General features: G+C 39.9%; 1 protein-coding gene across 4 annotated transcripts in view; it reads left to right on the forward strand.

The window, feature by feature from the left end:
- Positions 1 to 21,789, forward strand: part of NNT (nicotinamide nucleotide transhydrogenase) — an 88,344-nt gene that overhangs the window by 28,308 nt on the left and 38,247 nt on the right. For all 4 annotated transcript variants that reach the window (XM_026506927.4, XM_026506929.4, XM_026506926.4 and 1 more), the window contains exons 8-13: positions 14,996 to 15,129; positions 15,421 to 15,612; positions 16,293 to 16,446; positions 19,308 to 19,469; positions 20,456 to 20,566; positions 21,539 to 21,684. In XM_026506927.4, coding sequence (XP_026362712.3) covers positions 14,996 to 15,129; positions 15,421 to 15,612; positions 16,293 to 16,446; positions 19,308 to 19,469; positions 20,456 to 20,566; positions 21,539 to 21,684 — 899 coding nt within the window. The remainder of the gene's footprint in view (positions 1 to 14,995; positions 15,130 to 15,420; positions 15,613 to 16,292; positions 16,447 to 19,307; positions 19,470 to 20,455; positions 20,567 to 21,538; positions 21,685 to 21,789) is intronic.

The following is a 21,789-nucleotide window of genomic DNA, read 5'->3' on the forward strand; positions in this document are numbered from 1 at the left end:
ACCATGCTGACTAATATTTTCCTTTCTGAAAGGAAGTGGGCCAGATAATGAGAGCTTATAGGGTTAATGGTTACTTGTGTTAGATCCTGCTAAGGGAGTCTTGCTTTCTCTAGGGGACAGTGAAAAATGAGAAGTTGCTTTGTCATGAGGTCACGGGAGAGGAGAAGTTCTCTTCTGGTGTCTTCCCACAACCCCCCACTCTGAATAATCTACATGCAAGGGCAGGAAGTTGATTGACATCACATCTATGAGATTGTAGGGGAAAATATGTCCTCCAGGCTCTTCTTTCTGTCCTCTGTTTACCCAGGTGATACCGGATAGGTGAGCTGGTCTCTCCGGACACCCACATCCTGCCAGAGCAGGCTAGATGACGCAGACGAGACGGGTTGGTCATATAGGCTTAGCCCATAGAAGAATCTGTGAGGGTGGAAATGAGGCTGGGTCAGTTACTGGAGGTGGGTGCAAGCCAGGGGCTCATGGCAGTATTGGTGAAATCTGCCAGCTCTAATAGGACTTATGAAGAAGCAGTGGCAGGAGAGCACTTAAGGATTTTGTCCTTTCGTTTTGTGGCAGTGGCTTGTGACCCAGCTGTTGCACAGGTGGCTTTGAAGGAGGGTTGGGGTGGCCTTTGCTGTAGCCACCATCTGACCTTTGGAAGTTAGCTGCACGATGTGGAGAGGTTCTGAGCTGACTAGATATAACGAGTGGCCAGTAGAGGGTGCTAAAACATTTCCTCACGGAATAAATGATGCGACCAGAAAGCTAATTTTAGCCAACTCATGCTCTTATTGGACATAGGATAATTTGGACATAGTATATAGAATTATTATTGATAATAAAGCCTAAAGTAAGCGATACAACTCAAAACTTCTTATATAAAAAGCACCCTGACGTTTAGGGCCTACTCCCCCTCCAATAATATCTTTTTTTTTTTTTTTAAATAAGGACTTCATCGTCAGTGTACTTTAGTAAAAGGTCAAACTGTGTAATAGTCTTAAAGAGGATTTATTAAAGACATTTTGTTAATCTGTTCCACTGAGCCTTTACTGTTTTTCGTCTTTTCTGAAGCTGTGATCTGTTCAGAGCACATTCAAGTTAGACGAAGTCCTTGACCAGTGGACTGGCCCAGAGCAGGCACTCAGAGGGCTGGTCTTTCTGTTACTTTTTTTTGAAAACCAAAAAAGAAAAGTTGATGAGAATATTATAAGGAAGAAGGTGTTCTTTCTAAAAATCTTTCATATCCCTGGGGGACTAAGGCCCGAAAGGGTGAGCATTTAAACAAAAAGATGAAAAGATTCTATAAAGGCACAGGTGCCCTTTGAAAAACTGTCCTCGGCATTGTACCTTTACTGGTTTCTGTCCTCAGCCTTTGCATGGGTCACCTGATGCTGTGTCGAGCTCCTGAAAGACTCTTGGAACAGAAGCTGTTCTCAAGTTTTCCTTGAGTGGATCCAAAGGGGATTAAGTCAAATGTCAGAAGTCATCCAAGCTGACTTTGCTTGGACACAGGTGCTTGGAGGGCTGCATGGAAGACCGGATGTGGATAAGGACACCAAGAGGGGGACACGGGCAGTTAGCTGGCTTCAGGTAGCAACCTTACAGAGTTGGCAAATTTTTGTTCCTCCAAGGTGCATTCAGTCTGTGGGCTTGAAAGAACAATAACGTTGTATTAATGTAGATTGTATGTGGAATGAAATATTCCTGGAGCTTGCTAATTATTACGCTGGTATTTTGTACCACATACTCGTGCCGTCATCTGGAATCCCTAGATTGGGTTGGGTGAAGGGTTAAAGGCTAGAGCGTCACTTAATGTAGGTAGCTTCAGGGTAGGGCTGACAGTCCTGTTTTGTGGTGTCGTGCACACACAGGAAAACTCCCCAACTTTCCTGTCCGGCTCTTGGCCCTTTGGGGCTACTACCAAAAAGTAAGGCAGTCCCGCCCTCTGGTCATGTTCAGGCTGTGCTCATAATCTTTTCTGCTAAACTTTTGAGACTCAAGAGATTTTTCAGCATCTCTGTGGTTCTGGAACCTTTTTAGGGAGACTTTACATAGACTTGGAATATTTAATCAGGAACAGACTGAATCGGTAAGTTAGGGAGGGGTGGGTCAGGTGAAGAGGAATCCTAGTGGTGTAGCCCTGCCTCTGTGTTAGGCACATTTCACCTAAATTCCGGGAAGAATCAGGAGTACTGTGGTGCACATGCTAAATCTAGTCTGACAGAAGCTACCTTCTCCATCTAAAACCTTCCTGATGACTGCCTCACTACAGCCTTGTAAGCCTCATAGGCTCCTTCAGCTTTCCTCCCCCCAACCCCTTCTCAGGTCTTGCCCTTATTTTGTAATTGAATCATAGCTCCTGGAAAGCCTGGGGTTTTGTTGGGTAATGATGGCAGTGACTTGGGCAGCCCAGGTTCCCAGCGTCATGGGATAGAGTCACCTCAAGGAATCAGGCTTGGGTCGCAGTCCCCACGTGCCGTGCCATAAAGTTTATGCTCCTTGGTGAGGTATTGGTTGCCTTTTAGTTTCTGGTTCTGATTTAGCCTTTGGGCCTCCTGTTAAACTAATTTCTTACTCTCTGGGCCTGATTTTCAGTCATGCTGGCTGCTATTGTCTCTTCAAATAGGCCAAGGACTTTCAGGCCTTTGCACATATTGTTCCTTCTCTTTGGAATGCTATCCCTGCCCTTCCTTGCCTTTTGAAATCCTGCTTAACCCAGTTACCACTTCCTCCATAGTTTCTGCTCTCTCCTGCTCAGCCGTGAACACTCTTCTTTCTGCATTCACAGCACCGCCTGTGCCTGGGATTCCCATAGTTCCTGGTCTCGCTGCCTGCTAGTGGTGCCATCTTGCTGGGTGTGCAGCTCAAGTGTTGGGCTTTTTTCTGTCATGGTGGGTCCTTACCATAGGGCCTCCTATGATTCTGGCTGCCTTCCTGAGGTCTTTGTTGTTATAGTCTCTTATTTTTCCGGTGCTGTCCAGGGAAGGCAACACGCTGTTGGCTCACTTTTAGATAGGAAGACTGCAGACACTACCTTAAGACTGGGAACCTAGCTTTCTTAAATTTTCCAAAACCAGGATACCTGCCGAGTTTGCAGTTTCAGGTGGTTAGCTAGGCCTCTCAGGAGATAGAATTAGGAAGTCATAGGAGGTCTGTCCAGGAGTTAGAAAGTGTATATCAGTCAGGAAGGAAGAGATTCATTGCTTGGTTATAAATTATAATATCTGAGGCCATATACACTTGGACCTCTTTTTAGGCACAATCCCGATTATGGTAATAAAACTTTTTATCTGTACTAGATAAGGTCTGTAGAATATACCCTTTATATAAAAGACCCTTGTGATAATTCTACACGACTCTGGAGAATTGGGAGGGGCTGTTTTCCCTGATACGCAAAGGCTTTACGCATATGACACCAAACTGGAGAAATTTTGCCGTCTCCTGGAAAATCAGCATTGGTTCCCCATCTGACATTACTGGTCTTTTTGAAATCTGTCTATCCCAAAGAGTAGAAATATGGTACACAAGAATACTTTTTCACCATAATGTTCAAACTTGTTCTTTCAAGCAAGAGAATAACTGATACCCTGATATACTCTCCACTTGTGAAATCCTACAAAGATAATTCTGTTTTGATGCCTCTACAGAGATTTTGCCTAAGGTCAATGTTTACTGTTCAGAGAAGGTTGGTCTTTTCCTTCTCTGTAAGCTTGATGATCTTATAGTACAAAACTATATAGATCAGTCATTTCTAGCTTTTTTAAAAAATTATTTATTGTGTTTTACTGACTGACTTAATTCCTGTCATCCTCCCCTCCCTTAAATGTATCGAATGGTTGTATGGAATTTTATAATATTACTTCTACGAAGTTTCATTTGTTTTGAGAGTTTCGAAGGACAGAGAAACCCTTGAATGTTGCAACATCAAGGGTTGGTAACCACAGGCTGTCTACACACCTCTTGGTAGCTTTCAGCACAAACAGGGCAACTTGTCATCAGGAGGAAGATGCCAAGATGGGGGAGTGTTCCATTACCATTTATCAGTCATGACTTCTGAGTGTTTGAGCACACTTAGTGAGTTATTGGGCCAAATTTAACAAATGTTCTGCTAGGAAAATTTATGGCACAGAATTATATTCTGGTTTGGTCTGTTATTTCTCCAAAAGTATGTTGCAAGATTGGAAGCATTGTGTTCCCATCCCTGACAGTCCCTGAGTCAAAAAGGATCGGGAGGCTGAGGCCATCTCTGGGGAAGCAGCCCCGGACGGAGTTACTGCTAGCAGCCAGTGCGGCCCGCCACATGCGTTTCTGTATTTCCTTCTCTCCACTCTCCCTATACTTTCTTGTGCCGCAGTGTTGGGGTGGTCTGGCTGCTCTAAGAAAGCAACACAAAAGTTCAGGCATTATGGAAATCTACTTCTTGTTCAGTTAACAGTAATGGGTGGTTGACACATTGGTGGGCAACTCTCCTTCACGTGGTCATCTGGGATTCGGGTAGGACAATGTCGCTGTCGTCATTATGAGGCTCTCAAGGGTACTCTAGGCACGGTCTCTCTTCCAGCCAGCCGGAAGGGATGGGGAAATAGAGGAATGTGCATGGGATGCCTAGAAATGGCACATACCACTCCCACTCACATATCTTTGGCTAAAATTTAGTCACATGGCCAAACCTAACTGTTAGGGAAGCTGGGAATTGTTGCCTCGCCATGTTCCCGGGAATAACAGAACACCCTATTAGTTTGCTAGGGCGGCCATAACGAAATCCCAGCTTAAACAACAGAAGTTTATTTTCTCACAGTCTGGAGGTTGGCGGTCCCAGGTCAAGGTGTGGGCAGGTTTGGTTTCTTCTGAGTCCTCTCTTTGGCTTGTAGATGGTTCTCTTCTTGCTGTGTCCTTATGTGGTCTTGGTCTCTTTTTGTACCCACATTTTCTCTTACTTTAAGGATATTGGTCAGACTGGATTAGGGCCTAGCCTAATTGCCTCATTTTAACTTAAGCACCTCTTTAAAGGCCATCTCTCCAAATACAGTCATATTTTAAGGTACTAGGGGTTAGGGCTTCAAGATATGAATTTTCTGGGGACACAGTAGGCCCAAAACAAACATGGATTTTGGTGAGCAGCTAATAGCTTTTCCCTTTTTCTCCCTTTGTAATCTTATCTGTCTGTGTTTAATCCATTCACTGGGGATCAAACCTTGGATTTAGAGCCAGGTAGATTCAGATTCTAGCTCCACTGCCTAATAGCTAGCTGATGCGTCTCTCTGCGTCTCCGATTCCTCATCTCTGAAAATGGGGTAAAATTTTTATCTCACAGAGCTGTTTCATTGAATAGATGAAGAAAAAATCCAGTGGTGGGCCTGGCGTATAGAGCATAGCAACATTCTCTTTTCTGCTATTGGTGTTGCCTGGTCTTGCAGATGGTACTCAGGACTGAAAACTTACTTTTTTTTTTTTTAAGATTTTTATTTATTTATTTAGTTTAGATAGAGAGAACGAGTGTGCACATGTGCACACAAACGGGGGAAGGGGCAGAGGGAGAGGGAATGCGAATCTCAAGCAGACTCCTTGCTGAGTGCGGAGCCCAACTTGGGGCTCAGTCTCACGACCCTGAGATCATGACCTGAGCTGAAATCGTCAGATACTTGCCCCACTGAGCCACCCAGGCATCCCTTGACTTTTTTAATAGGAAGTCCAGACATTCTCAAGGACTATATGGAATGTCTAAGATGTCCTGAAAAACTGAATTTTCTAAAGATACGCATTTCATTAAGGCTCTTTTGTCAATTGATCTCATTCTGACTTAGTTGAATAACATGGGAAATAAACAGTATTATTTCAGTTTTTAAAAATAATCTTTTAATTGTTTTATAAATCTAGTAAAATCAAAATGTGTCATAAATATTCATTGCTTTAATTTTTAAGGCATTTAGCAAAGGTCCATCTAAACAAGTGTTGGAGGGAACACAAAGAATGTTCTAATTTATATAAGAAAATATACATTATACATTTAAGAATATACATGTTATACATTTCCAGGATGCCTCAGTGGCTCTGTTGGTTAAGTGTCTGCCTTCGGCTCAGGTCATGATCCCAGGATCCTGGGTGGAGTCCCTGCTGAGCAGGGAGCCTGCTTCTCCCTCTGCCTGCCCTCTCCCTGCTTGTGCTCTCTCTCTCTCTGTCAAATAAATCACTAAAATCTTAAAAAAAAAAAGAATATTATATTTTTGTGCTACTATTTAAATATGGTAGACTGTTTTAGTTTTTAAGAATTCCCATTGCTATGGAGCCAATTTTGACTAATTTTGATTTTTATTTATACAGAATTTTGCAGCTATGAGAGGTGAATTATTAAGATAATCCTTAAAAATTTTTATAAATGTGTCCTCTAATAATTAGGTAAAAGCTTGTTTTTAGGTTTTTTCTTAAAACAGATCTTTAGGGATTTCTCTAATTTTCTAAAATATGCTATTGACTAATCATATTTCGTAAGTATTACATTTGGAAATATCTCACGGCTTTCAGTTTGTAAAAGCCAAGGTTTTGCTGTCCTGACTTTCTCTCTGATTCCTTATACAAATAATTAATTGCGTAGAGAAAAATCTTCTCTAGTTTCATGGATAAAACTCACATATAAAGTACTCTGCTTGACTCTTTAAGCTTGGGTCAGAATCTCTGTTCGTGAATGTAGCTGTCGAAAGCTTAGCCAGTGAGAGCATAGATGGAGCGGTTGAATCAGTATGTTGCTCTATGCACCAGGAGGCTGGCTAAATCACAGACCCAGTAGATGATAGATCCGTGGATCAAATATTCAGCAGTTTCTCACCACTCCCTGTCTATTACATAATCAATGACCCGTTTTTCTCATAGGTATACATATATGTATAAAAACCACTTTTGTCCTTCTCTGTAGCATTTTTATAGCTTAAGACCCAATGCTTTAATCCCATCTGTGATTTTGAAATTCCAAAAGAGCCTTTGATCTGTACCAGTTAGGATGACTTTGGCTGCCCGAAGCAGAAATTCCAACACATTCAGCCTTAAACAAGCAAGGAGATTTCTTGGGTTATGTAGCTGAAGAAAGTCCAGTCATAAGTGTGGGTAGGTGTGCTGACATCGGGGGCTTTAGCCATGCTCCTGTATTCTCTTACCTTGCCCTGCTCTGTGAGTTGGCCCCAACCTCAGTACTACAAGGAAGCAGTGGTTTGAGGCCTCGGGTGTGCCCAACACGACATCCAGAGGACAAGACAGGTCAGTTCCGATGGTTCCCTCTTGAAGAGCAAGGGAACTTCTTTTTCAAAAGCCTTGAGCAAACTTTCCCTTGTTCTTATTGGCCTTTATTGGGTTAGTGCCCATCCCTGAGCCAATTCATGGAGGCAGGGCAATGAGACGCCCCTAGGCTTACATCTGGATTTCTGAACCCGTCACTAATGAGGGAGTGAGATTACCCTTAGGCCAGCCAAGCCTACATCTAGAGTGGTTTCTGAGGTAATTTTTCCTGAAGTTCCTGGACTGCGTGGAGAAAATGAAAATCAGAGTAGTGATAAGAGGACGAATGAAGTGGGTGCTGGGTAAACAAAGTGCTCAGTGCAAAATTGTGTTGTATTAACAATGACATTTCTTTATGTATAAATGTTGTAGTTCACAATGTCTTTAAGTGCTGTATTTTCTATTGAGTCAATGTATAGTGTTACATTACGTTAAAAATTCTCCTTCTGTTGTTAGTGCTTGTTCATGAGAAGTCTATTTTGGTTTGGTTAGGATAAATATATTCTGTAATTTGTATTTTTAATCTCTTTGTTACTGAATTGTTAAATATACTATGATCTTGTTAAAGAAGAAGGTTTTTTTCGAGCTTGTCTAATTTGATGCCTTACAGACCAGGAAGTTAAGAATTTCCCCATCCAATTACATGCTATTGAATAATTCCAGTAAATAATGCTAAATGTTCTTTAGAATCATTGTAAAATTTTGTGGTAAATCCATTTCATCTTGGTTGTCTTGTTTTTTTTTTTTTTTTTTAAAGATTTTATTTGAGAGAGTGAGAGAGCAGGAGAGAGCACAAGTGGAGGGGAAGGGCAGAGGGAAAGGGAGAAGCAGACTCCCTGCTGAGCAGGGATCATGACCAGAGCCAAAGGCAGTCGCTTAGCCTTAGCAGACTGAGCCACCCAGGCGCCCCTTGATGTCTTGTTCTTAATATTTTTCGTGGTTTCCTCTTAATTTGTTTGTTTGTTTGGTGTGATTAAAGTTGTCTGTGAGGGCTTGATTCTTTTCTCAGTAACGTAGAGTCTGAGAATTTATTGATTTCAGATGATCATATTAGGCCTGATTCATTCAATGAGGTATGATGTATTGTAAAACATTCTGGTAAATCTTTACCTGTTGGTATTTAGTTTAAGCTAAATCACTCTTTTTGAGTTTAGTCTTGCAGAGAGGCCAATAATATATTCTTTTGCTATATAGCCATAGTTGTTGAAGCTATTTTTATTTATTTTTTTCTTTTTCTTTTTAAGTAATCTCTACACCCAAAGTAGGGCTTGAACTCATGACTCTGAGATCAAGAAACAGACTCACAGGCCCTTCCAACGGAGCCAGCCAGGTGTCCCTAAAGCTGTTTTTAGTAATGAGTAATTTCTCTAGAAATTTCTTTTTGTTTTTTTTTTTTAAAGAATTATTTATTTATTTTGGGGGGAGAGAGAGAGCGAGCATGAAGAGGAGGGGCAGAGGAAGAGGGAGAGAGAAAATCTCAAGCAGACTCCTCCCTGAGCATGGCGTGAACTCGGGGCTCAATCTCACAACCCTGAGATCATGCCCCAAGCTGAAATCAAGAGTCAGACGCTTAACCGACTCCACTACCCAGGCGCCTCTAGAAGTTTCTACCTTTAATACTTTTAAAACTTCATCTTAGCATTCACTTTTTTTTTTTTTTTAGATTTTATTTATTTATTCGACAGAGATAGAGAGAGCCAGTGAGAGAGGGAATACAAGCAGGGGGAGTGGGAGAGGAAGAAGCAGGCTCATAGCGGAGGAGCCTGATGTGGGGCTTGATCCCATAACACCGGGATCACGCCCTGAGCTGAAGGCAGACGCTTAACCGCTGTGCCACCCAGGTGCCCCCATCTTAGCATTCACTTAATGAGAAAATACGTGGGTGTGAAAAGAATTCTATGGATTCTTAAACTGTGAATTCAGTCATATTGAGGAATGAATTTGTATGGATCACGGCCATACATGCTTACACCTGGAAGTAATGCCCAGGTGAGGCATTGTTTCAGCCTACAGTCAATTCCTGGTGCTCACAGAGATTCAAGGGTACCTACCCTGATCTATGCATCCCTACTCACCCCAAATAATGGCCAACCAATTAGGAAACTATACAAATTTTTAGATGACTGCTACTGCTTTAAATACCTCAGCTATTTTGGATGATAAAACTGTTCACTAACCTTTGGATGTAGCCTCTTTCAGTCCTAAAATACTAGTCTTCAGAGCTATAGGGAAAATTTTCCTTCCCTATCCAGCCTGCACGTGATAGGCACTAACTATTAGTTGACTGAATGATAAATGAATATTTGAATGATGACTGTGACTGCATGATGTCCTACCATTGTCTTGGCTAAAATATGGAATTAAACACCCCCAACTGGGAGGGAACAGAATAATCTTACCAGAGAATGTAATGTCCATGAACCAGAAGGAACCAAGAAATATTTCATGAAGTTGGACATCATGCCAGATCTCTTACCACAGTTTTGCATTGTGCCAGGAAGTGCATAAAAAAAAAATTTCTCTCCTTGATGATTTTTTTCCATCATATTTTCTGTTGTCATTGTTGTTTTGTGGGAAAGTGGTTTGATAAAATGTAACAGTTTTGGTCTTTTTGTGTATCTCATGTTTTGCAGATAAAATTATAAAATTACCAGAAATGAGCAGTCAAAGGAGAAAGCAGGGGCCGGGGGACGGGGGCAGGGAGTGGGGGTAGAGGGCAGAGGGAGAGGGAGAAGCAGATTCCCTGCTGAGTGGGGAGCTGGATGTGGGGCTCGATCCCAGGACCCCAGGATCATGATCTGAGCTGAAGGCAAATGCTCAACCAATTGAGCCACCCAGGCGCCCCTTTAATTAACTCTTCTGACTTCTACAGTTGTGTCTTGAAATACTTGATATGATCATTCGATCTTTTATTCTTATAACTAGAATCTATACCAGACTGTCTCTGGGGAATATGGCAAATCTCTTTCTAGTTGAAGGATTTGAATTAAACATTGGGTATATTTTATTTGTTTAAATTGTAAAAATCTTCCTGTTTGTGATCCAGCCTTAGATAGGTCTCTGTCTCACTCTGAAAGTGTTTCGGAAGCACTTTGAAGGGCTGTCCTAACTGTGTATCTTCATTTACTGTAGCAATTGTCAATTGATAAGTAAATAGCTTGGTCTAATGGCATTTTTAAGTTGTTTTAACTTTTCTAGTACAGCTCATTTTTTTTTAAGATTTTATTTGAGAGAGCAAGAAAGAGAGAGAGAGAGCGCACGTGAATGGGGTAAGGAGCAGAGGGAGAGGGACAAGCAAACTCCATGCTGAGTGCAGAGCCCGACTTGGGGCTCCATTCCACGCCCCTGAGATCATGACCTGAGCCAAAACCAAGAGTCAGATGCTTTAAGCAGCTGAGCCACCCAGGTGCCCCTCTTCCAGTACAACTCTTTTTTTTTTTTTTTTTACAATGATTTTTTTATTATATTATGTTAGTCACCATACAGTCCAGTACAACTCTTAATTTATGTCTTCAACCTAGAGAAGAAACTGGTTGTGATTATGCAGGAGTACTTTGTTACTATTTTTTTTTTTTTTATAAAAATAGTATGTGACTTTTAGAAATGCAGTAAAGTACAAAGTAGAAAATAAAGACCATCCGTGATCTCTCTACTCAGTGAAAAGTACTATTAACATTTTACCATTTCCTTTTAGCCTTTTTTCCATGCATTTTTATCATGGTGGATCAGGATATAAAATCGTTCTCATTTTCCCCATTTACTACTATAGCATAAGTTTTCCCCTTCATGTAACACAATGAGTAATTAAGAAATCTTTGCAAATATATTTTAATGGTTTTGTAGAATTTTCTTAATGCACCATATTTTATTTAATGGTTTCCCCAAAGTTGGGCTTTTCATTTAATTTCACTTTTTGTCAATTAAAAATAACGCTCTAACCTTTTTTTCTGTGTTAATCCATTGTGTGTATTTTCATTTATTTCCCCAGGATTAATCAAATCTTAGAAGTAGAATTACTGGATGAGTGGATATCAACAGTTTTGGCCAGTTGATACATGTTGGTAAACTCTACTTTCCTAAAACTTGTGCAGTGCATAATCCCATAAATAGATCATCCAGCTAATTGTTTCATTTCAACATTATTATGATTTTTAAAAACATTTTATTTTTAAGTCATCTCTACACCCAATATGGGGCTTGAACTTATAACCCCAAGATCATGAGTTGCATGCTCTACTGAGTGACCCAGCCAGGCAGCCCCATTATTATGATTTTTTGACTCTTTCATTTTGAGAGACAAAAAAAGTATCCCACTTTTTGTAACTTTGATTCATACTGAGGGTGAACTTTTTTTTTTTTTAATTTGGTTGTTACCATTTCTCTTAGAATTGACCATTTGTTTTTGTTTTTCACGTATTAGGATCTTAGTGTTTTGTTTTTATTTAAATTTTTGTGAGCCTTTTAGTATGTTAATTTTTTGTCATATTGATTTTTGAGGACTGTAATATATACGTATTTCATATTTAAATCTCTTGATGTTTTCTCCATTGCTTTAAGAAATACTTTCTAATTCAAAGACTAGAAAGATATTCACCAAGGTTTTCCTTTTTTCTTTATCTTTATGGGTTGATTCTCTCTTTTTTAAGATTTTATTTATTGTAAGTAATCTGTATACCCAACGTGGGGCTCAAACTCATGACCCCAAGATCAAGAGTCGCATGCTCTTCTGATCGAGCCAGCCAGGTGCTCCGAAGGTTGATTCTCTTTTATAATTCATTCTGATATAGAATTTAGAGTTTAGTTTGAAGTCTGATTTTAAGTTTGGGTAGATTTTTTTCCCCCCCGATATCTAACTGATCATCTTAATCCTTTTGTTCCTTCCCTTTTGTCATGCCACATTTATCATATATTACATTTTTACCCTAGTAGGCCATCAGGGTAAGATAGTATTTTGAATTTGTCTTCTTCGTCTTTCCTCCTCTTGAACTGTTCTTTTGGGGATTTGCTCATTTGGAACTTTTATGTATTACCCTGCTCCTCTTTTGGCTCTATTTTTTCCCTTCTGTTTTCAATTTTCATTTCTGCACTTTTAGAATTTTCAAAAAATTAATCCACATGTGAATGTTTAAAGCCAGCTGCACTGTTATATTCACCATTGTATTCCCTGTAGTCCTTAATTGATTTTTTTTAATTATAAAATTAAAACTAGCTCTTATAGAAAATTGAGGAGATAAAGAAAAGCACAAAAAAGAAAATAGTCTTACCACTCAAAGATATCCTGCTATAGTTAAATGTTACACGATGTAGAATTTACTAGAAACTATATGGTATATGTAGGATTTAATGTATGGGTATAAATATATATGAAACATTCATATATGTGTATATAAAATTTTTTACCTAATGGTAGCAGTCTACACAAACTATTTCATTGTGTGCATTTTACTTATAATAATTTGATGTAGTCTAAATATTTCTCCGTGACTTCAATAAATTTTAACTCACCCTCTAGTTTTTTGACTAAATAAATTACTTGATGTGAAAGAATATCTTATCCTTTCAAAAGTAGTTGAATTTCAGACTGACAATATGGACAGAACACTTACTATCTTTGTTAAGGTGCAAGTGTGTTTATGTGTGTGTGTGTCTGTGCATTTAAAGTTGGGTCCGCTACTGCATAATTGCTTTGTGAAGGTTGAGTGAGTAAAATCAGAAACAAATTGGTGGTAGATCAGATGTTTTCTAGCCTAAATGGTTTTGGCCACTTGACGTCTTGTAAAGTCAGTAGGGTTACAGTCCAGGAATGGATCCTTAGCTCTCACTGGGTCAGAAGAAAGAAGGAAGCCAGAATTTTTATGGCAGGAGGAATTAGTTAGATGCTAAATCAAATTTGTGAAGTTGATGGCTGTAAAGTTGGTGCAGTTACGAGTCAAAGGGGAATATTCGATAGTAATTTGTGAATTACAAAATGGAATATTTCCAAACATCTTAACAAACTTCACCAGATTTTCCCACATGTTATATTAATCTACCTTCATTCAACACAGGATAACTTCAAGAAGAGATGGGGAAATGCCATGGGTATTTATATAGTACCTCTCTCCTCCTCGAAGCAAACCTTATATTTCCGAGATAAAGTCTAAATCCCAAGCCTGCTATCACTGAAGCCTTCCTCACGGGGTATACGCCCTCTGTCTCACATTCTCTCTCATTACTGCCCCCACTGGGCATTCTGCTCCAGCCACACAGGGCGAGCTGCCCCGTGGTTTGTTCGATCATCTTTTCAGTCTCCATGGAAGAGCAAGAATGAGGAGATACTTTCCCCCAAAGACAACACTTTGAAGTCCTAGTGGTTTCATCACTTCTCAAAATTCTCTGGAAATATTCCTTTCCTGTACTCTCCCCACTACAGTCCAACAAAACCATCTTGAATATTTAAACTTTACTCAAACTTGAGATTTTGGGGATGCAAACAACATAGATCTGGGGACTTTCGCCACCCCCTCAAAAAAAGGTCATGTTGCTGAGCTCTGCAGTCATTTCAAACTATGGATCATATGGTCTCATCCACATAAACTGGCAAATTTAAAGTGCCAATGTCTACTTTATAGGTGTTTACAATCATCCCCTTCCTCTTCTCTAGTCTACAGCCTCTTCTCCATTAACCTTTATAACGTTTTTTTTCCACGTGCTGCAAATCTTTATTTTTCTTTTTTGAATCACATGTATTCTAATCAAGTCGATTGAAAAACAGATTATTATGGTGCAAATTTTAGTTTATATTAATTTCCATTTATAAAATTGATAGTGTTTTTACTAAAATTCTGTAAACACAGAGTTGAAAACTTTCTCAAAGAGGAGATAGATACTTAGGCTATTAACTCTGCTTTCCTACTACCGATCTCACAAGTTTATTTCCTTTGTCTTTTGGCGTAGGTATGTATTATTCTGTGAAACTTGAACATGGTAATATACTGACAGTGTGGGCCCCGTTGAGTGTAACTATATATGTTAGCTTGACAAGTGTTCCGGAAGAACTGGGATCTCTTCTGCTTATCTGCCGGTATATTCTGAGCAGCAGGTATAGGGCTTGACTCCTCAGAGGCAGAATAAATACCGATGAGGGGGAATAAAAGTGTATGAGTGATTCCTAATCCCAAGTCCAAACTGGGATTTCCTACTGTTTTCATTTCATGGCATTTCCCCATCTCTTCTTGAAGTTATCCTGTGTTAAATGAAGGTAGATTAATATACCATGTGGGAAAATCTGGTGAAGTTTGTTAAGATGTTTGGAAATATTCAATTTTGTAATTCATAAATTACTATCGCATATTCTCTTGACATTTGTGATCTTTGTGACTTGTCCAGCTCAGGTGCACATAGTTTCCTTAATAGCTTACCATTAGACATTAAAAAAAAAATACAGGCAAAATGTTTATGTCTTCACGAGTGGTCCGGGATGTCAACCAGTTTGGGAGAGCAGTGCTGAGATTTCCACGCCGACTGAGTAAACGGCAGGATGCCTCCTGCATATTGGCTCTGCAGTTCATACTTTCTGTTTCTTCCTAGGAGGATGACCAGTCTCACCTGTGCGATGGACTTTCGGGGTATCTTGAAAGAGTTAAAATTTCAGATGTTGCATTTTTGAGTATCCAGAGACTACTGTAATAATTAGGAAATAGAGTTTAAAAAAGTATAATATAATTTGTACTGTTCTCTTTGATTTTATTAGGTAAAAAAGCTCCAGTTTTATTTAGTAAGGAGATGATTGAGTCAATGAAGGAAGGTTCGGTCATTGTGGATTTAGCGGCTGAGGCTGGCGGAAACTTTGAAACCACTAAGCCGGGAGAACTCTATGTTCATAAGGTATAGCAAGCAGCTGCTTCTATCTGTGGACCAGCTCCCGTGTCTTTAGTGATTTGTAGGGGACTGTTTATTCCTTTAAGTACTCAGAGGAACTGAGGCCTGAAAATTTTTTAAATTGAAAACAGCCACATTGAAAGCTGTTTTTGAAATCTATATTTGTTTGTGAGATGTGTCTATATTTATAAAGGTATATAATTTCACTACTTAGCCTTGGCTATGACTGGGAAGTGTCCTAGAAGGAATGTGAACAGATAGAATTAGACCTTTCTGACTGTATTTTTGTTCATGTAGGGAGTTACTCACATAGGCTACACAGACCTTCCCAGCCGAATGGCCACGCAGGCCAGCACCCTGTATTCCAACAACATCACCAAGCTCCTGAAGGCCATCAGCCCTGACAAAGATAATTTTTATTTTGAAGTGAAAGACGACTTTGACTTTGGTACAATAGGTCATGTCATTAGAGGAACTGTAGTGATGAAGGTAAGTCAAGAGACTTGTTCCTTCCTGAGTTTTCATTAGAAATGTGTTTTAGGATTTCTGTTTATGGAAGGAACCTATTTTGGAATTGAGATATAAACTAATAAAGGGTTGATGTGTTGGGTTTATGCCAACAAAAAGTGTTTAGAGATGCACAATGACTTAAAGAAAAATATCACAAAGGCTTAGATACATATGAACTCACCCAAAATATGTATTGCTTTTGAAAAACAAAAACAAACAAAACAAAAAACCAGAACTGAACAAAGTAAAAATCAAACTTTCCCCTTGCCCCACCTATCTCCTTTTAGCAGATCGATCTATGTTTTTCCATATGTGTTCTGTGCACATAGAAATTATGTATCTATGTCTGCATGTGTAACAAACATTGTATATGTACACACATATTTATATAAAATAAGTTATAAATGACATGAATTTATTTAAGATTATATTTAAGGGGCACCTTGCTGGCCCGGTCAGTAGAGCATGCCACTCTTGATCTCGGGGTTGTAAGTTCAAACCCCACGATGGGTGTAGCGATTGCTTAAAAAAATAAATCTTTTAAAAAATTATGTTTAAAAGAACAGTTGTTTTTCCCCCCAGCACAATCACTATCTTCTGTGTTTTTGAAATGCTGGATTGACTGTTAAAAAAATTTCTGTTTTTCTAATTTCTATTAGGATGGCAAAGTGATTTTCCCCGCTCCCACCCCGAAAAATATTCCTCAAGGTGCCCCAGTAAAACCGAAGACAGTGGCTGAGCTGGAAGCTGAGAAGGCAGCTACCATCACCCCCTTCAGGAAGACGATGACCACAGCTTCTGCATACACAGCAGGTGAGGACCCCCACTCATGACGGTTGAGTCCTGATTGTTTGGGTTTTTTAAGAAATTCATTAATTGTCAAAATTAGTGAATGAGATCCTGTTGCCTTCCTTTGGATTCCGTGAGGAGGTGGGCCTGTTAGAAACAAGTTTTCGTAAACGTGTTACTAGTCTCACCTCCGCGGCCTTGGAGGCTGCACTGATGGCTGACGGCAGAGAAAAGAGGCGCTCGCTGGGTACTGCAGTGAATGTGTGTGGAAGCATAGATGGGCTGTCAATGCTTTTCATAGAAAACATTTAAAATGTAGCTGTGAAGAGTTTAATCTTACAGCAAATATATCGAGCAGTGGTGTGTATCGGATCGTGCTGGTGTTAAGTGCCTATTCGTGTGGTTATTTATTTATCTTTACGAGCATAAAACACCAGTTGTGGTCATCTGGAGGCTGGGTAAGACTGGGGAACCACATGTTTGCGTTGAAGAATGAACAGTAGGAGACAGGGATGGCCCTTGACTGTCTGACATCCTAAGTTCTTCACCTAGTAAAAAAATTCAATTTTTAAATTTTCATTTCTTTACAATTTAACACAAATTCTTTGCTTTTTAGTTCATCTTATGAAAACATTAAACAATCACTGTAAAATAGTGGTAAATAGTTATTCTGGTTATGAATTGTTAGAGTCTGAAATATGGACATTTGGTTTTAAATTGGTTTCTCTCTCACCGAATAAATTAAAAATATTTAGATCTACTTGGAGCCAAAGCAAAAACAAAACAAAAGCAAACTATAAAGAATTAAGGACCAGCACAAGGCACACAATTCTTGTAGCCTCAGCATTCTCCAAATTCCCATGCGAGCCCAGATGTTCGAAAGAGAAATATGTAACTCTCCTTGAATAAAGAGCAAGTCTCAGCAAAATGACTAAAAGCCTCTCATTGTGAACATGGTGAATAAATGGGGGCAGTGTCCCTACTTGCTCTTACTTGTTAAAAAAAAAAAAAAATTATCATATTGTACCTGGAGAGGATTCTTGGAAGGATTGTAAATTTCCATTTCTCTTTGTGATTCGTGAGGAAATATAGCGAGGCACATATGATGGTTTATTTTTCTAGGTTTCTCTCTCATTCATTAAGGTTTATTGCATTTTGATAGATATGAGAGCATATTTTAGTGAATAAAAGAATGGCCTTATATTTGTTTTTCTTTACCTTAAACTTCCTCCTTTATAATAAAAACAAGTATTTTTCTTTTATGTGTGCGTTAGGAATCTATTTGAATAGCATTCTCCAAAGACTATGATCTGCTTTCTTTTCCCTTTCTTTTTTTCTCTGCCTTTCTCTTTCCTTTTTTAGAAAGACTGTGAAAATAGCACATTTGACATTATTAAATATACTATAGAAAAGACATTAGTTTACTAAGGAGTTGATTAAAAAAACCTTTAGATAGGTGATTTCTATCTTAGATGCCCAACAAAAAATGGACTCCAGATTATGATAATTTAGTGCTGCTTGATTAATGTGGTCATTTAATGAATGCTAGGCATTGCGCTAAATGCCTCGTATGCCTTAACCTATTTACTCTTTACAAGACCTCAGTGAGGTGGGCATATTATTCTTTTCTTTTTCCAGATGAGGACAGAGAGGGTTAATAATTTCACAGATGATAATACTGTAGCACAGAGAAGCTAAGTAACTTGCCTGAGATCACACAGCTAGCAAGCAGTAGACCCACAGTTTGAACTAGGCAGTCTGGCTTATGAAAACATGTTCTTAACCACAACTCTGTACAGCTTCTCTGATGTTTAACTAGAACACAAAACAATATTCTGTCTATTCTCCCTCCAGATGGTTAACAGGCCATGTATTGGAACCCTGGGCATTTTATATGTGGGTAGGGAAATATAAATTAAAACTGCAGTCTTACTACATGATCTAAAGTAAAGTTAACGTCAATTCCTAGATGTTCTAGCTGTGCCACTTATAAAGAAATACTTCATATCAAGGGGGTAAAAACGTACCTTGCTCAAGAAAGTTGAATTCCAGCTCCCTGGTCCCCCAATTGCATTGTTTTTACTGACCACTAGGTAACCCTTCCTTCTGTGCAGAACAGCCATCCACATGTTTGCTATTAGGAAAGGCAATAATTAAAGATGCATGTTCAGAGCTGACTGTTTGTATTCTGCACATTCTTAATTTAATTTGTATTTTTTTTTTTTCCTCTTCTTTGTAAAATCCTGTTTGCTGACTTGGTGTTGAGGCTGGAGCTGACTGCCCTGGCCAGCAGTCCAGGCCAGCTTCAGGAGCAATTGCAAAACTTCTGTCCCGGGGGGTGGGGGTGCGGTAGAGGCCATATGTTTTGGGGAGGTGCTGGAGTGAATGAAATCCTTCCTACTCTTTTAAAATCCCTCTTCCTCAGCCAAAGCTGAGTGACATGAAATTGGCTTCAAAAAAGTCCTGTCTTGTAAAGGTCGCATCTTGCCCAAGTAGAAAATGCTCTGGTAGATCCTGTGTAGGTCTGTAATTCTGGAACAAAAGTGCTTGTATAAACACATGTGGCATTGTCGATGAAAGTCAAAACAGCGAAGAGGACAATGGGGAAATTGTTATTAAGGTGACTCATAAATTTTACTAGATCTTTACAGCTTATTTTATTTTGGGAGGTGGTGGTCAGGAAGTTGAGTTTCGTTCATAATACCTTTAACCTCCCCTGCTACCCCCCATCATGAAATGTGTAAAAAAAAAATCTCATTATTGGCAAACTCATTATTGGGTGCAGAATTTAAAAGCATTGAGTGTTTCACATGTTTGTGTATGGCTTTGTGCGCTTTTAATCTTGAGATATTTGGATGTCAGCTCACAGTCTTCTCTTTCTGTAGGTCTCACTGGGATGCTGGGTTTGGGCATCGTGGCACCCAATTTAGCCTTTTCCCAGATGGTGACCACTTTTGGCTTGGCCGGCATCGTGGGCTACCACACCGTCTGGGGAGTGACCCCTGCTCTCCACTCACCACTGATGTCTGTGACTAATGCAATCTCAGGTTTGCTTCTCTCTTGTTTTCCCTCATTTTAGGTTTTCATGGGCTTATTCAGCTCTCCAACTGCTTTCAGTGAGGTTTCCAAAGTCTTTGTTTACAAATTGTATGGCTTGGCCTCTGAGGTGGTGGTTCTGGCGGTTTGGGCTCCCAGAGGGGGCGAGGGTGGGGCTAGAAGTGAGGGGCCAAGCAAACGTGTCAGGCCTTCGGGCTGCTCCCATTTCAAGCAGTGCAGAACCATTGTTCTTTCTTTCAGTTGTAATTTCCTTTAGAGAAAGGTTTCCTCTAAAATCACAGATTCATCTAAACATTCAGCCTAGCAAGTCTGCGGTAAGTAGGCCAGGCCTGTCATCAGATTCACTGTGAAGCCTTTGGAACAGGAAACCAAGCTGGCCAGCCAGGGCAGCCGAGCGTCGGCCGAGCATCGGACCGGTGCGAGTCTTCGCAGTGGTCCATGCAGCGTCCACACAGCTGCCCAGGAGCTCTTCTCTTTGGCCCCCAGTGACGCTCAGATCCGAGGAGTGAGAGCCACATTGACCAAGGGTGGGGCCTGCCCTGGCTTGGAAGCCTCGTGCTGCCGGTGCTCTCGCCACAGCTGCCAGCAGCTCTGCAGGGAACCTGGCTAATTCCAAGGGGCCCCGTACTCTGGAAAGCTCAAAGTCATGGCTTTGCCATCATATATTTATAGTTCATGCATAGTTCCTTCCAGTTCAGAAACAGTTTACCCACCCACGGTCCCTTTTTACCTCTTGTCCAAAACATTATTGATTTAGATCTTTACCAGGGGAACAGAGCTAGAAAGTTAAAGGAAGGCCAAATTTTTTGCAGAAGGAGAAAAAGTTTTGTTAACTCTTTGCCCACAGTAGTACTTCAGTGACAATGGTGCGTGAGAACTTTCTCTTTTGTGTCTGTCCATGTGAGATCCTACAGCTGTGACATTTTGTTTGGCCTTGTCTCTGTAACTATTCACCATCTTGATTCTTTCTTCCTAGGGTTGACTGCAGTTGGTGGGTTGGCACTGATGGGAGGACATTTGTATCCTTCCACAACTTCTCAGGGCCTTGCCGCTCTTGCTACGTTTATTTCCTCAGTCAACATTGCAGGTACGATGGCAGTGGTGGTGAGAGAGCCCAGAGTGTTATTAAAAAAAAAAGAATTATTTAAGTAAGCTCTACACCCAGCGTGGGGCTCGAACTCCCAACCCTGAGATCAAGAGTCGCATGCTCTTCTGACTGAGCCAGCCAGGCGCCCCCCTAGAGTGCTATTTTTAATGGAGACATGAGAAGCAAATATAAATCCATATAGAATAGACATTGGGACTTCTTTAGACATTTGGATTTTAAGAATTTAACTATGCCTTTAAACATTGTTTCACTCAGACCATAAATGCTCTCTGTGAAGAAAAATTATTTTGCCCATCTGTAATTTTTAGAAACTATTTGATAAAAGAACACCCCCTCCCTCAGTGCCCCCCAAATAAACAAGCAAAATGATTGTCTTGCTGGAGGTTATTGATTGCATAGTTTTGAATTAAGTTGACTTGTAGCTATCACCATCACATCTGAAAAGGAGTATGCTTTTAGATAAAATTCTAGCCTTTGCCTTGTCCTAGCCTGTGTTTCCGAAACCTGAAAGCCTAGCACATCACTTGTGTCAACTCATTTGATGCTATTTTGTAGCTAAAAATTAGTTAATGCGGCTAAGGAATCTGGTGTCTGTTGATGTGGCATTTTTTTTCTTTTATCACTAGTTATAGGTTTATCCAACAGTATACCCTATTGGAAAAAAATAGTAGCCTTTGATCTTTTGCATTCCCAAGCTGCTTGAATGCCTGTTTGCTTGTAGTCATGCAGAAATAGTTGGTTCTGTACTCCAACTGCAAGTTTTCTTCCTGAATATAGGGTTCCCCACCTTCAATGAAACTGGCTTGAGTGATAGAATAAGTTTTAATTTTGCAGTTCTAAATATATTTTTATCCCTAGGTGATAAAGATGTACTTAAAGTAGAAAAATTGTATTGGTTTAAAAATCATGTTGCTCAAATACCTCTTTCTGTTTCATGTTTACTTTGATAAGGCGGCTTTCTGGTGACCCAGAGAATGCTGGACATGTTCAAGCGTCCCACAGATCCCCCAGAATACAATTACGTGTATCTGCTCCCTGCGGGTACCTTCGTTGGAGGATATCTAGCTGCTCTCTACAGTGGTTATAACATTGAACAAGTAAGAGGCTGTTTTGAGAATTTTTATTTTGCCACCGTGTTTTCTTTCCAACTAGATTTAACATTATCATTACCAAAATTCAGGCTCTATCAAGCAAATACAGTA

This window comes from Ursus arctos, unplaced genomic scaffold (assembly GCF_023065955.2).
Source record: "Ursus arctos isolate Adak ecotype North America unplaced genomic scaffold, UrsArc2.0 scaffold_15, whole genome shotgun sequence".
Classification (NCBI taxonomy): Eukaryota; Metazoa; Chordata; class Mammalia; order Carnivora; family Ursidae; genus Ursus; species Ursus arctos.